The sequence below is a fragment of the Salmo salar genome, chromosome 22 (assembly GCF_965601325.2).
Source record: "Salmo salar chromosome 22, fSalSal1, whole genome shotgun sequence".
NCBI lineage: Eukaryota > Metazoa > Chordata > Actinopteri > Salmoniformes > Salmonidae > Salmo > Salmo salar.
The window spans coordinates 63,715,001-63,730,000 of NC_138312.1; the positions used below are offsets into that span (position 1 = coordinate 63,715,001).

General features: G+C 43.6%; 1 protein-coding gene across 1 annotated transcript in view; it reads left to right on the forward strand.

Annotated features, from left to right (window-relative positions):
* The window catches only part of phf2 (PHD finger protein 2), a 130,255-nt gene that overhangs the window by 94,016 nt on the left and 21,239 nt on the right, over positions 1 to 15,000 (forward strand). The window contains exons 17-18 of the mRNA XM_082967765.1: positions 8,588 to 8,754; positions 11,602 to 11,924. Coding sequence (XP_082823891.1) covers positions 8,588 to 8,754; positions 11,602 to 11,924 — 490 coding nt within the window. The remainder of the gene's footprint in view (positions 1 to 8,587; positions 8,755 to 11,601; positions 11,925 to 15,000) is intronic.

A 15,000-nucleotide genomic window follows, 5' to 3' on the forward strand; every position in this document is an offset into this window, starting at 1 on the left:
CTGCCTGGTATAGAGATCCTGGATGGCAGGAAGCTTGGCCCCAGTGATGTACTGGGCCGTACGCACTACCCTCTGTAGTGCCTTGCGGTCGGAGGCCGAGCAATTGCAGTGATGCAACCAGTCAAGATGCTCTCGATGTTGCAGCTGTAGAACCTCAGGACCCATTCCTAAACTAAAATTCCAAGATGGCGTAGCAGTTCAGACGTCCTTTACCCTCCTGTTGTCGTGTCCCGTGTCTATATATATATATTTACATATTTTTCTTCGCATTATCTTTTTACATTTTTTCTTCTAAAACTCAACCTCAAAGCACTCTCCTGCAACCCGCCTCACCAATTTAAAAAATAAAGTATTATTTACCTCAAATCTGAAATCCACAACAGAAGCTAGCCAGAGGTTAGCCATTTTCACTGGCTAACGTTGGAGTTCAGCTAGCCACGGTTAGCTGTCCTCAGCTATCCATTAGCTCGAAAAGCTATCGCCAGTTTTTGTACAGCGCGACTCAGACCAGAGCACACCGGACCTATTCTCTCTCCTTTCCCCGATTTCTACTGCAGGCTCTGGACATTTACACCTGGATCTTGCAGCTAACTAGCTGCTACCTGAGTGACTATTGGCTAACGTCGGTCCCGGAATTAACACACATTATTCCGGAGCTAGCCAGCTGAAGAGTTCCGTCAGCCACTCGTGGGATTTTCCTGAGCTAGCCAGCTGAAGTGTCTCCTGGGCTACAATCACCTATCCTGACCCGTTTTTACTGCCGATGCAGAGCCCCATCGGGCCTTCACGACTGGACCACCGACGTTATCTGCCCGAGGAGTTATCCAACTGGCCCCTCCGTCGCGACGTAACCTGATCACCCATCTGCGGCCGGCTAATCGTTAATCGTTAGCTGTCTTATCGGCTGCGATCTGAATAGGTCTATCGGACACTTTTCTTGGGCCACTATAACTAACTATTTCGCCAACTTGGACTGGTCCCCCCTTCCACACGGAAACGCACGAGGTGGCTAAAAACAGACCTCCCTCCATCTTCCACCAGCTTGCTACCTATGGCCCGGCTAGCTGTCTGAATCTCACTGGACCCTTTGATCACTCGGCTAAGCATGCCTCTCCTCAATGTCAATATGCAATGTCCATTGCTGTTCTGGTTAGTGTTTATTGGCTTATTTCACTGTAGAGCCTCTAGCCCTGCTCATTATATCTTATCCAACCTCTCAGTTCCTCCACCCACACATGCTATGACATCTTCTGGTTTCAATGATGTATCTAGAGACAATATCTCTCTCATCATCACTGAATGTCTAGGTTTACCTCCACTGTATTCACATCCTACCATACCTTTGTCTGTACATTATACCTTGAAGCTATTTTATCGCCCCCAGAAACCTGCTCCTTTTTCTCTCTATTCTGGACGTCACCGACGACCAATTCTTATAGCTTTTAGCCGTACCCTTATACTCATTCTTCTCTGCTCCTCTGGGGATGTAGAGGTGAATCCAGGCCCTGCAGTGCCTGGCTCCACTCCTACTCCCCAGGCGCTCTCTTTTGATGACTTCTGTAACCGTGATTAGCCTTGGTTTCATGCATGTTAACATTAGAAGCCTTCTCCCTAAGTTTGTTTTATTCACTGCTTTAGCACACTCTGCCAACCCGGATGTCCTAGCTGTGTCTGAATCTTGGCTTAGGAAGTCCACCAAAAACTCTGAAATCTTCATCCCTAACTACAACGTTTTCAGGCAAGATAGAACGACCAAAGGGGGCGGTGTTGCAATCTACTGCAGAGATAGCCTGCAGAGCTCTGTCCTGCTATCCAGGTCTGTACCCAAACAATTTGAACTTCTACTTTTAAAAATCCACCTTTCCAAAAACAAGTCTCTCACCGTCGCCGCCTGCTATAGACCCCCATCGGCCCCTAGCTGTGCCCTGGACACCATATGTGAACTGATTGCCCCCCATCTATCTTCAGAGCTCGTGCTACTAGGTGACCTAAACTGGGACATGCTTAACACCCCGGCCATCCTACAATCCAAGCTTCATGCCCTCAATCTCACACAAATTATTAATGAACCCACCAGGTACAACCCCAAAGCCGCAAACACTGGCACCCTCATAGATATCATCCTGACCAACCTGCCCTCTAAATACACCTCTGCTGTTTTCAACCAAGATCTCAGCGATCACTGCCTCATTGCCTGCACCCGTAATGGGTCAGCGGTCAAACGACCTCCACTCATCACTGTCAAACGCTCCCTGAAACATTTCAACGAGCAAGCCTTTCTAATCGACCTGGCCCTCGTATCCTGGAAGGATATTGACCTCATCCCGTCAGTAGAGGATGCCTGGTTATTTTTTTTAAATGCCTTCCTCACCATCTTAAATAAGCATGCCCCTTTCAAGAAATGTAGAACCAGGAACAGATATAGCCCTTGGTTCTCCCCAGACCTGACTGCCCTTAACCAACACAAAAATATCCTGTGGCGTTCTGCATTAGCATCGAACTGCTCCCGCGATATGCATCTTTTCAGAGAAGTTAGAAACCAATACACACAGGCAGTTAGAAACGCCAAGGCTAGCTTTTTCAAACAGAAATTCGCTTCGTGCAACTCCAACTCTAAAAAGTTCTGGGACATTGTAAAGTCCATGGAGAATAAGAACACCTCCTCCCAGCTGCCCACTGCACTGAGGATAGGAAACTCTGTCACCACCGATAAGCCCACTATAATTGAGAATTTCAATAACCATTTTTCTACGGCTGGCCATGCTTTCCACCTAACTACCCCTACTGCATTCAACAGCACTGCACCCCCCACAGCTACTCGCCCAAGCCTCCCCCATTTCTCCTTCTCCCAAATCCATTCAGCTGATGTTCTGAAAGAGCTGCAAAATCTGGACCCCTACAAATCAGCTGGGCTTGACAATCTGGACCCTTTCTTTCTAAAATTATCTGCCGAAATTATTGCAACCCCTATTACTAGCCTGTTCAACCTCTCTTTCGTGTCGTCTGAGATTCCCATAGATTGGAAAGCAGCTGCTGTCATCCCCCTCTTCAAAGGAGGTGACACTCTTGACCCAAATTGCTATAGACCTATATCCATCCTACCCTGCCTTTCTAAGGTCTTCGAAAGCCAAGTCAACAAACAGATTACCGACCATTTCGAATCCCACCGCACCCTCTCCGCTATGCAATCTGGTTTCAGAGCTGGTCATGGGTGCACCTCAGCCACGCTCAAGGTCCTAAACGACATCGTAACCGCCATCGATAAGAAACAATACTGTGCTGCCGTATTCATTGACCTGGCCAAAGCTTTTGACTCTGTTAATCACCACATCCTCATCGGCAGACTCAGTAGCCTTGGTTTCTCAAACGATTGTGTCGCCTGGTTCACCAACTACTTCTCTGATAGAGTTCAGTGTGTCAAATCGGAGGACCTGCTGTCCGGACCTCTGGCAGTCTCTATGGGGGTACCACAGGGTTCAATTCTTGGGCCAACTCTTTTCTCTGTATACATCAATGATGTCGCTCTTGCTGCTGGTGAATCTCTGATCCACCTCTACGCAGACGACACCATTCTGTATACTTCTGGCCCTTCTTTGGACACTGTGTTAACAACCCTCCAGATGAGCTTCAATGCCATACAACTCTCCTTCCAACTGCTCCTAAATACAAGTAAAACTAAATGCATGCTCTTCAACCGATCGCTGCCTGCACCTGCCCGCCCGTCCAGCATCACTACTTTGGACTGGTTCTTACTTAGAATATGTGGACAACTACATATACCTAGGTGTCTGGTTAGACTGTAAACTCTCCTTCCAGACTCACATCAATCATCTCCAATCCAAAGTTAAATCTAGAATTGGCTTCCTATTTCGCAACAAAGCATCCTTCACTCATGCTGCCAAACATACCCTCGTAAAACTGACCATCCTACCAATCCTCGACTTCGGCGATGTCATTTACAAAATAGCCTCCAATACCCTACTCAACAAGCTGGATGCAGTCTATCACAGTGCCATCCGTTTTGTCACCAAAGCCCCATATACTACCCACCACTGCGACCTGTACGCTCTCGTTGGCTGGCCTTCGCTTCATAATCGTCGCCAAACACATTGGCTCCAGGTCATCTACAAGACCCTGCTAGGTAAAGTCCCCCCTTATCTCCGCTCACTGGTCACCATAGCAGCACCCACCTGTAGCACGCGCTCCAGCAGGTATATATCTCTGGTCACCCCTAAAGCCAACTCCTCCTTTGGTCGTCTCTCCTTCCAGTTCTCTGCTGCCAATGACTGGAACGAACTACAAAAATCTCTGAAACTGGAACACTTACCTCCCTCACTAGCTTTAAGCACCAGCTATCAGAGCAGCTCCCAGATCACTGCACCTGTACATAGCCCATCTATAATTTAGCCCAAACTATTCCCTCTTCCCCTACTGTATTTATTTATTTTATTTATTATTTTGCTCCTTTGCACCATATTATTTATATTTGAACTTTGAACTTTCTTCAAATTATAAATCTACCATTCCAGTGTTTTACATGCTATATTGTATTTACTTTGCCACCATGGCCTTTTTGCCTTTACCTCCCTTATCTCACCTCATTTGCTCACATTGTATATAGACTTATTTTTCTACTGTATTATTGACTGTATGTTTGTTTTACTCCATGTGTAACTCTGTGTTGTTGTATGTTGTCGAACTGCTTTGCTTTTGTATATAGTCTTATTTTTGTCTACTGTATCATTGATTGTATGTTGTTTTACTCCATGTGTAACTCTGTGTTTTTGTATGTTGTCGAACTGCTTTGCTTTATCTTGGCCAGGTCGCAATTGTAAATGAGAACTTGTAACTTGCCTACCTGGTTAAATAAAGGTGAAATAAAAGAAATAAAATAAATAAATTCCAAATCTTTTTAGTTTCCTCAGGGGGAATAGGTTTAGTCGTGCCCTCTTCATGACTGTCTTGGTGTGTTTGGACCATGTTAGTTTGTTGGTGATGTGGACACCAAGGAACTTGAAGCTCTCAACCTGCTCCACTACAGCCCCGTCGATGAGAATGGGGGCGTGCTCGGTCCTCCTTTTCCTGTAGTCCACAATCATCTCCTTAGTCTTGGTTACGTTGAGGGATAGATTGTTATTCTGGCACCACGCAGCCTCTGACCTCCTCCCTATAGGCGTCTCGTCGTTGTCGGTGATCAGGCTGTTGCAGACCACTGTTGTGTCAGCAAACTTAATGATGGTGTTGGAGTCGTGCCTGGCCATGCAGTCTTGGGTGAACAGGGAGTACAGGAGGGGCTCCAGTGTTGAGGATCAGGGTGGCAAATGTGTTGTTGCCTACCATTACCACCTGGTGAGGCCCATCAGGAAGTCCAGGATCCAGTTGCAGAGGGAGGTGTTTAGTCCCAGGATCCTTAGCTTAGTGATGAGCTTTGAGGGCACTATGGTGTTGAACACTGAGCTGTAGTCAATGAATAGCATTCTCACATAGGTGTTCCTTTTGTCCAGGTGGGAAAGGGCAGTGTAGAGTGCAATAGAGATTGCATCATCTGTGGATCTGTTTGGGCGGTATGCAAATTGGAGTGGGTCTAGGGTTTCTGGGATAATGGTGTTGATGTGAGCTATTACCAGCCTTTCAAAGCACTTCATGGCTACGGACATGAGTGCTACGGGTCTGTAGTCATTTAGGCAGGTTACCTTAGTGTTCTTGGGCACAGGGACTATGGTGGTCTTCTTAAAACATGGTGGTATTACAGACTCAGACAGGGAGAGGTTGAAAATGTCAGTGAAGACACTTGCCAGTTGGTCAGCAATACTCAATCATGAGGCATCAAAGCCTAAGGAGCTGAGTAATATTAAGAAATGCTATAGATGGAAGGAAAGTAGTGTGGAAACCGACCAAAAAACAATTAGGCAACAACAAATCCAATCCCCTTTAGACAACTTCCTGGACAAAACGTTCCACTGTCATAGTGAAGGTGTAAACTTGGCAGTAGAAAACCAAAACAGTATATTTGACCTCTCAGCTTCCCTATCAAATCTAAAAATGTCAGACAGAAAACCGAAGAAAATGATCAACAATGACAAATGGTTTGATGAAGAATGCAAAAACCAAAGAAAGAAATTGAGAAACCTATCCAACCAAAAACATAGAGACCCAGAAAACCTGAGTCTACGCCTTCACTATGGTGAATCACTAAAACAATACAGAAATACACTATGGAAAAAGAAGGAACAGCAGGTCAGAAATCAGCTCAATGTAATTAAAGAATCCATAGAATCTAAACACTTCTGGGAACATTGGAAAACACTAAACAAACAACAACATGGAGAGTTATCTATCTAAAACGGAGATGTCTGGATAAACCACTTCTCCAATCTTTTTGGCCCTATAACAAAGAACAAACAGCAAAAACATATACATGATCAAATACAAATCTTAGAATCAACTATTAAAGACTACCAGAACCCACTGGATTCTCCAATTACATTGAATGAACTACAGGACAAAATACAAACCCTCCAACCCAAAAGGCCTGTGGTGTTGATGGTATCCTACATGAAATTATAAAATATACAAACAACAAATTCCCATTGGCTAAACTTAAACTCTTTAACGTCATCCTTAGCTCTGGCATCTTCCCCAATATTTGAAACCAAGGACTGATCACCCCAATCCACAAAAGTGGAGACAGATTTGACCCCAATAACTATCGTGGGATATGCGTCAACAGCAACCTTGGGAAAATACACTGCATTATCATTAACAGCAGACTTGTACATTTCCTCACCGAAAACGATGAACTGAGCAAATGTCCAATTGTTTTTGTTCACCCTGCACACCAACAAACAAACCAAAACAAAGGCAAAGTCTTCTCATGATTTGTTGATTTCAAAAAAGCCTTTGACTCAATTTGGCCTGAGGGTCTGCTATACAAATTGATGAAAAGTGGTGTTGGGGGAAAAACATACGACATTATAAAATCCATGTGCACAAACAACAAGTGTGCGGTTAAAATTGGCAAAAAACACACATTTCTTTCCACCGGGCCGTGGGGGGTGAGACAGGGATGCAGCTTAAGCCCCACCCTCTTCAACATATATATCAACGAATTGGCGAGGGCACTAAAACAGTCTGCAGCACCCGGCCTCACCCTACTAGAATCTGAAGTCAAATGTCTACTGTTTCCTGATGATCTGGTGCTTCTGTCACCAACCAAGGAGGGCCTACAGCAGCACCTAGATCTGTCCCCAACCAAGGAGGTCCTACAGCAGCACCTAGATCTGTCCCCAACCAAGGAGGTCCTACAGCAGCACCTAGATCTGTCCCCAACCAAGGAGGGCCTACAGCAGCACCTAGATCTGTCCCCAACCAAGGAGGGCCTACAGCAGCACCTAGATCTGTCCCCAACCAAGGAGGGCCTACAGCAGCACCTAGATCTTCTGCACAGATTCTGTCAGACCTGGGCCCTGACAGTAAATCTCAGTATGACAAAAATAATGGTGTTCCAAAAAAGGTCACCGAAACTACACCAAAACTACACCTACACTTAAACTACACCAAAACTATACCTAAACTACAACTACACCTAAACTACACATACGATGTACCCAAACTATTCCTAAACTACATCTAAACTTTATTAAAACTACATCTAAACTATATCAAAACTATACAAAAATAATTTCACACATAGTAAGAGTTAGCCTATAGACAAGACTAAACTGTCAATAATCTGATCAGTGGCAAAATGATCAGTCAAATTGTACATTATTGATATATTTCCACAAATATTTATTCATGCAATTACTCCTTTGTAATATTTTCTGCACTATTTATCAATCATTGTTTCTTACGTTCGCTGCACCTTGCGGGTTGATATGCATCTGATGCTAAATGGGATGCCCGGCAACGTTCTCTAGCGGGTTCTGATAGGCTGAAAGGCCAGGCGGTTCTTGTGTTAAAGTAAAGTCCTGGTGTGTTCAGTGTGTGAGGGTATTACAGTAAAGTCCTGGTGTATTCAGTGTGTGAGGGTATTACAGTAAAGGCCTGGTGTGTTCAGTGTGTGAGGGTATTACAGTAAAGTCCTGGTGTATTCAGTGTGTGAGGGTATTACAGTAAAGGCCTGGTGTGTTCAGTGTGTGAGGGTATTACAGTAAAGTCCTGGTGTATTCAGTGTGTGAGGGTATTAGAGTAAAGTCCTGGTGTGTTCAGTATGTGAGGGTATTACAGTAAAGTCCTGGTGTGTTCAGTGTGTGAGGGTATTACAGTAAAGTCCTGGTGTGTTCAGTGTGTGAGGGTATTACAGTAAAGTCCTGGTGTATTCAGTGTGTGAGGGTATAACAGTAAAGTCCTGGTGTGTTCAGTGTGTGAGGGTATTACAGTAAAGTCCTGGTGTGTTCAGTGTGTGAGGGTATTACAGTAAAGTCCTGGTGTGTTCAGTGTGTGAGGGTATTACAGTAAAGTCCCGGTGTGTTCAGTGTGTGAGGGTATTACAGTAAAGTCCTGGTTTGTTCAGTGTGTGAGGGTATTAGAGTAAAGTCCCGGTGTATTCAGTGTGTGTATAATACCATTTTATTGTGTTCCTCAGAAGGCTGACTCGTCAGATGAGGAGTCGCTCCACATCGACACAGAGGTCAAGCCGGAGGTGAAAGGTCGTAACTCGAAGGTGAAAAAGAAGACGGGCAGCACGGCGGGCATCCTGGACCTTCTCCAGGCCAGCAAGGCTGTCGGTGGCATTGACTACAACGCCAACAGGTACACCATAGGACCAGCACACACACACCTGCATAGGGAGGCGCACACACACACACGCACACGCACACACACACACACACACCTGCACAGACTTGCGCGCCAACACACTCTGGATAACCTGACTGGCTCTGAATGCGGCTCTGAATGCGGCTCTGAATGCGGCTCTGAATGCGACTTAAAGGGATTGGAGCTTGTTGTAGCGATTAGAATAGACCAGTCTTAGAGACTACCAGAGGTCCGGACAACAGGTCCTCCGATTTGACACCCTGAACTCTATCTGAGAAGTAGTTGGTGAACCAGGCGAGGCAGTCATTTGAGAAAACAAGGCTGTTGAGTCTGCCGATAAGAACACGGTGATTGACAGAGTCGAAATCCTTGGCCAGGTCGATGAATACGGCTGCACAGTAATGTCTCATCGATGGCGGTTATGATATCGTTTAGGAGGTGCACCCATGACCAGCTCGGAAACCAGATTGCATAGCGGAGAAGGTACGGTGGGATTCGAAATGATCGGTGATCTGTTTGTTAACTTGGCTTTCAAAGACTTCAGAAAGGCAGGGCAGGATGGATATACCGTAATTTCCGGACTATTAAGCGCACCTGAATATAAGCCGCACCCACTGAATTAAAAAAAATATATTATTTTGAACATAAATAAGCCGCACATGTCTATAAGCCGCAGGTGCCTACCGGTACATTGAAACAAATGAACTTTACACAGGCTTTAAGGAAACACGGCTTGTAACAAAAATAAATAGGCTTTAACGAAACACGGCTTGTAACAAAAATAAAAAATTAGCAGTAAGCTTTAGTTGTCTTTTTGCACTGAGTCAATTCCTCACGCTGCTGTTTCCAACGTCTTATCATCGACTCATTAAGACCAAGCTCCCGTGCAGCAGCTCTATTTCCTTTTCCAACAGCCAGATCAATCGCCTTCAACTTGAAAGCTGCGTCATATGCATTTCTCCGTGTCTTTGCCATGATGAGGGTGACAAAATGACTACCGTAATCAGAATGATGGGAAGTTTGAGAGCGCTCGATTTAATCTAAACAGTAAACTAAAAAGTTGTTTGACCTTAACCCGTTCGGCAATTTCATTGGTCTAATGAAAGCTTCATGCCGCCAAAAAACTGAGCACGTCACAGAATGTGTTTTTTTGGAGAGAAAAAAAATTGAAAGCGGGAAAAATCCATATATTAGCCGCGTCATTGTTTAAGCCGCGAGGTTCAAAGCCTGGGAAAAAAGTAGCGGCTTATAGTCCGGAATTTACGCTAGGTCTATAACAGTTTGGGTCTAGAGTATCTCCCCAATTTGAAGAGGGGAAAAATATGAAAATATCCCCTAAAATGTCCCCTAAAATGTCCCCTCTATTTAGCATATTATTAACTGTGTTGATACTGTCGGTAATCAGATCTATAACGTGATCCCAGTTCAACGTGAACCACATGACCTTATAAACACACTTTAGTCAGACCTGGGTTTCAAATACTTTATCAGTGCCTGGCTTAAACCAATAGAAACCATACAAACCCTGGTCATCTAGCACTCGAGGCAGACTCTCAAAGTATTAGAACACAGGTCTGATAATAATATCGTCTCTCTCTCGATCTCTCTGTATCTCTCTCGCTCTCGATCTCTCTGTATCTCTCTCTCTCTCGATCTCTCTCTCTCTCTCGATCTCTCTGTATCTCTCTCTCTCTCTCTCTCTCTTCTCTCTCTCTCTCTCTCGATCTCTCTGTATTTCTCTCTTCTCTCTCGCTCTCTCTCTCTCTCTGTATCTCTCGCTTTCTCTCTCTCTTTCTCTCTCTCTCTCGATCTCTCTGTATCTCTCTCTCTCTCTCTCTCTCTCTCTCGATCTCTCTGTATCTCTCGATCTCTCTGTATTTCTCTCTCTCTCGATCTCTCTGTATCTCTCTCTCTGTATCTCTCTCTCTCTCTCTTCTCTCTCTCTCTCTCTCTCTGTATCTCTCTTCTCTTTCTCTCTCGCTCTCTCTCTCTCTGTATCTCTCTCTCGCTCTCTCTCTCTTCTCTCTTCTCTCTCTCTCTCTCTGTCTCTCTCTGTATCTCTCTTCTTTCTCGATCTCTCTCTCTCTCTGTATCTCTCTCTTCTCTCTCTCTCTCTCTGTCTCTCATCTCTCTCTATTCTCTCTCTCTCTTTCTCTCTCTGTCTCTTCTCTCTCTCTCTCTGTATCTCTCTCTCTCTGTATCTGTCTCTCTCATCTCTCTCTCTCTCTCTCTCTCTCTCTCTCTGTATCTCTCTTTCTTTCTCTCTCTCTCACTCTCTCTCTCTCTGTATCTCTCTCTTCTCTCTCTCTCTCTCTGTATCTCTCTTTCTCTCTCTCTCTCTCTCTCTCTCTCTCTCTCTGTATCTCTCTCTTCTCTCTCTCTCTCTCTCTCTCTGTATCTCTCTTCTTTCTCGATCTCTCTCTCTCTCTGTATCTCTCTCTTCTCTCTCTCTCTCTCTCTCTGTATCTCTCTTTCTCTCTCTCTCTCTCTCTCTCTGTATCTCTCTCTTCTCTCTCTCTCTCTCTCTCTGTATCTCTCTTCTTTCTCGATCTCTCTCTCTCTCTGTATCTCTCTTTCTCTTCTCTCTCTCTCTGTATCTCTCTTTCTCTTCTCTCTCTCTCTCTCTCTCTCATCTCTCTCTATTCTCTCTCTCTTCTCTCTCTCTCTCTCTCTCTCTCTCTCTCTCTCTCTCTCTCTCTCTCTCTGTATCTCTCTCTCTCATCTCTCTCTCTGTATCTGTCTCTCTCATCTCTCTCTCGATCTGTCTCTCTCTCCGGCGGGTACACCTTCCAGCAGTGTAATGTTATTGTGTTGTGTTATTTCTTATTGACGTACTTACAGTCAGCCACCTGCATCTCCCAGCACACAGGAGGCCATTCAGGGGATGTTGTCTATGGCCAACCTGTCCTCCGGGGCTACCGCTGGGGCCGCAGCCATCTCCTCTGACACCGCTGGAGGAGGTGGTTCCTGGGGCAGGAACCATGCCAACACCACCACGGCTGGACGGAAGGGAGGAACACGAGGAGGAGGAAAAGGAGGAGGAGATGGGAACAGTAAGCGGCCAGCCAAACCCAAGAAAACAAAGAAGAACAGCAGCGTCGACAGCATCGAGTTTGATGACGACCATGATCACATGGACGCCTGCTTCAAGGACTCCGACTATGGTAACTAGAGATACATGGAGATACATGTTCCGCTGGAGATACATAGAGATACATGTTCCGCTGGAGATACATGGAGATACATGTTCCGCTGGAGATACATAGAAATACATAGAGATACATGGAGATACATGTTCCACTAGAGATACATAGAGATACATGTTCCACTGGAGATACATAGAGATACATGTTCCACTGGAGATACATAGAGATACATGTTCCACTGGAGATACATAGAGATACATGTTCCACTAGAGATACATAGAGATACATGTTCCACTGGAGATACATAGAGATACATGTTCCACTGGAGATACATAGAGATACATGTTCCTCTAGAGATACATAGAGATACATGGAGATACATGTTCCACTGGAGATACATAGAGATACATGTTCCACTGGAGATACATGGAGATACATGTTCCACTGGAGATACATAGAGATACATGTTCCACTGGAGATACATAGAGATACATGTTCCACTGGAGATACATAGAGATACATGGAGATACATGGAGATACATGTTCCGCTGGAGATACATAGAAATACATGTTCCACTGGAGATACATGGAGATACGTGTTCTGCTGGAGATACATATAGATACATGTTCCGCTGGAGATACATAGAGATACATAGAGATACATGGAGATACATGTTCCACTGGAGATACATAGAGATACATGTTCCACTGGAGATACATAGAGATACATAGAGATACATGGAGATACATGTTCCACTGGAGATACATAGAGATACATGTTCCACTAGAGATACATAGAGATACATGTTCCACTGGAGATACATGGAGATACATGTTCCACTGGAGATACATAGAGATACATGTTCCACTGGAGATACATGGAGATACATGTTCCACTGGAGATACATAGAGATACATAGAGATACATGTTCCACTGGAGATACATGGAGATACATGTTCCACTGGAGATACATAGAGATACATGTTCCACTGGAGATACATAGAGATACATAGAGATACATGGAGATACATGTTCCACTGGAGATACATAGAGATACATGTTCCACTGGAGATACATAGAGATACATGTTCCACTGGAGATACATGGAGATACATGGAGATACATAGAGATACATAGAGATACATGTTCCACTAGAGATACATAGAGATACATGTTCCACTGGAGATACATAGAGATACATGTTCCTCTAGAGATACATAGAGATACATAGAGATACATGGAGATACATGTTCCACTGGAGATACATAGAGATACATGTTCCACTGGAGATACATAGAAATACATGTTCCTCTAGAGATACATAGATATACATAGAGATACATGTTCCACTAGAGATACATAGAGATACATGTTCCACTAGAGATACATGGAGATACATGTTCCTCTAGAGATACATAGAGATACATGTTCCACTGGAGATACATAGAGATACATGTTCCACTGGAGATACATAGAGATACATGTTCCACTGGAGATACATAGAGATACATGGAGATACATGGAGATACATGTTCCACTGGAGATACATAGAGATACATGTTCCACTAGAGATACATAGAGATACATGTTCCACTGGAGATACATGGAGATACATGTTCTGCTGGAGATACATAGAGATACATGTTCCGCTGGAGATACATAGAGATACATAGAGATACATGGAGATACATGTTCCACTGGAGATACATAGAGATACATGTTCCACTAGAGATACATAGAGATACATGTTCCACTGGAGATACATGGAGATACATGTTCCACTGGAGATACATGGAGATACATGTTCCACTGGAGATACATAGAGATACATGTTCCACTGGAGATACATAGAGATACATGTTCCACTGGAGATACATGGAGATACATGGAGATACATAGAGATACATAGAGATACATAGAGATACATGGAGATACATGTTCCACTGGAGATACATAGAGATACATGTTCCACTGGAGATACATAGAAATACATGTTCCTCTAGAGATACATAGATATACATAGAGATACATGTTCCACTAGAGATACATAGAGATACATGTTCCACTAGAGATACATGGAGATACATGTTCCTCTAGAGATACATAGAGATACATGTTCCACTAGAGATACATAGAGATACATAGAGATACATGTTCCTCTAGAGATTCATAGAGATACATAGAGATACATGTTCCACTAGAGATACATAGAGATACATGTTCCACTAAAGATACATAGAGATACATATTCCACTAGAGATACATGTTCCACTAGAGATACATAGAGATACATGTTCCACTAGAGATATGATACATGTTCCACTAGAGATACATAGAGATACATGTTCCACTAGAGATATGATACATGTTCCACTAGAGATACATAGAGATACATATTCCACTAGAGATACATAGAGATACATAGAGATACATGTTCCACTAGAGATACATAGAGATATATAGAGATACATGTTCCATTAGAGATACATAGAGATACATAGAGATACATAGAGATACATGTTCCACTAGAGATACATGTTCCACTAGAGATACATAGAGATACATAGAGATACATGTTCCACTAGAGATACATAGAGATACATGTTCCACTAGAGATACATAGAGATACATAGAGATACATGTTCCACTAGAGATACATAGAGATACATGTTCCACTAGAGATACATAGAGATACATGGAGATACATGTTCCATTAGAGATACATGTTCCACTAGAGATACATAGAGATACATAGAGATACATGTTCCACTAGAGATACATAGAGATACATGTTCCTCTAGAGATACATAGAGATACATGTTCCACTAGAGATACATAGAGATACATGTTCCACTAGAGATACATAGAGATACATATTCCACTAGAGATACATGTTCCACTAGAGATACATAGAGATACATGTTCCACTAGAGATATGATACATGTTCCACTAGAGATACATGTTCCACTAGAGATACATAGAGATACATGTTCCACTAGAGATATGATACATGTTCCACTGGAGATACATAGAGATACATATTCCACTAGAGATACATAGAGATACATAGAGATACATGTTCGACTAGAGAT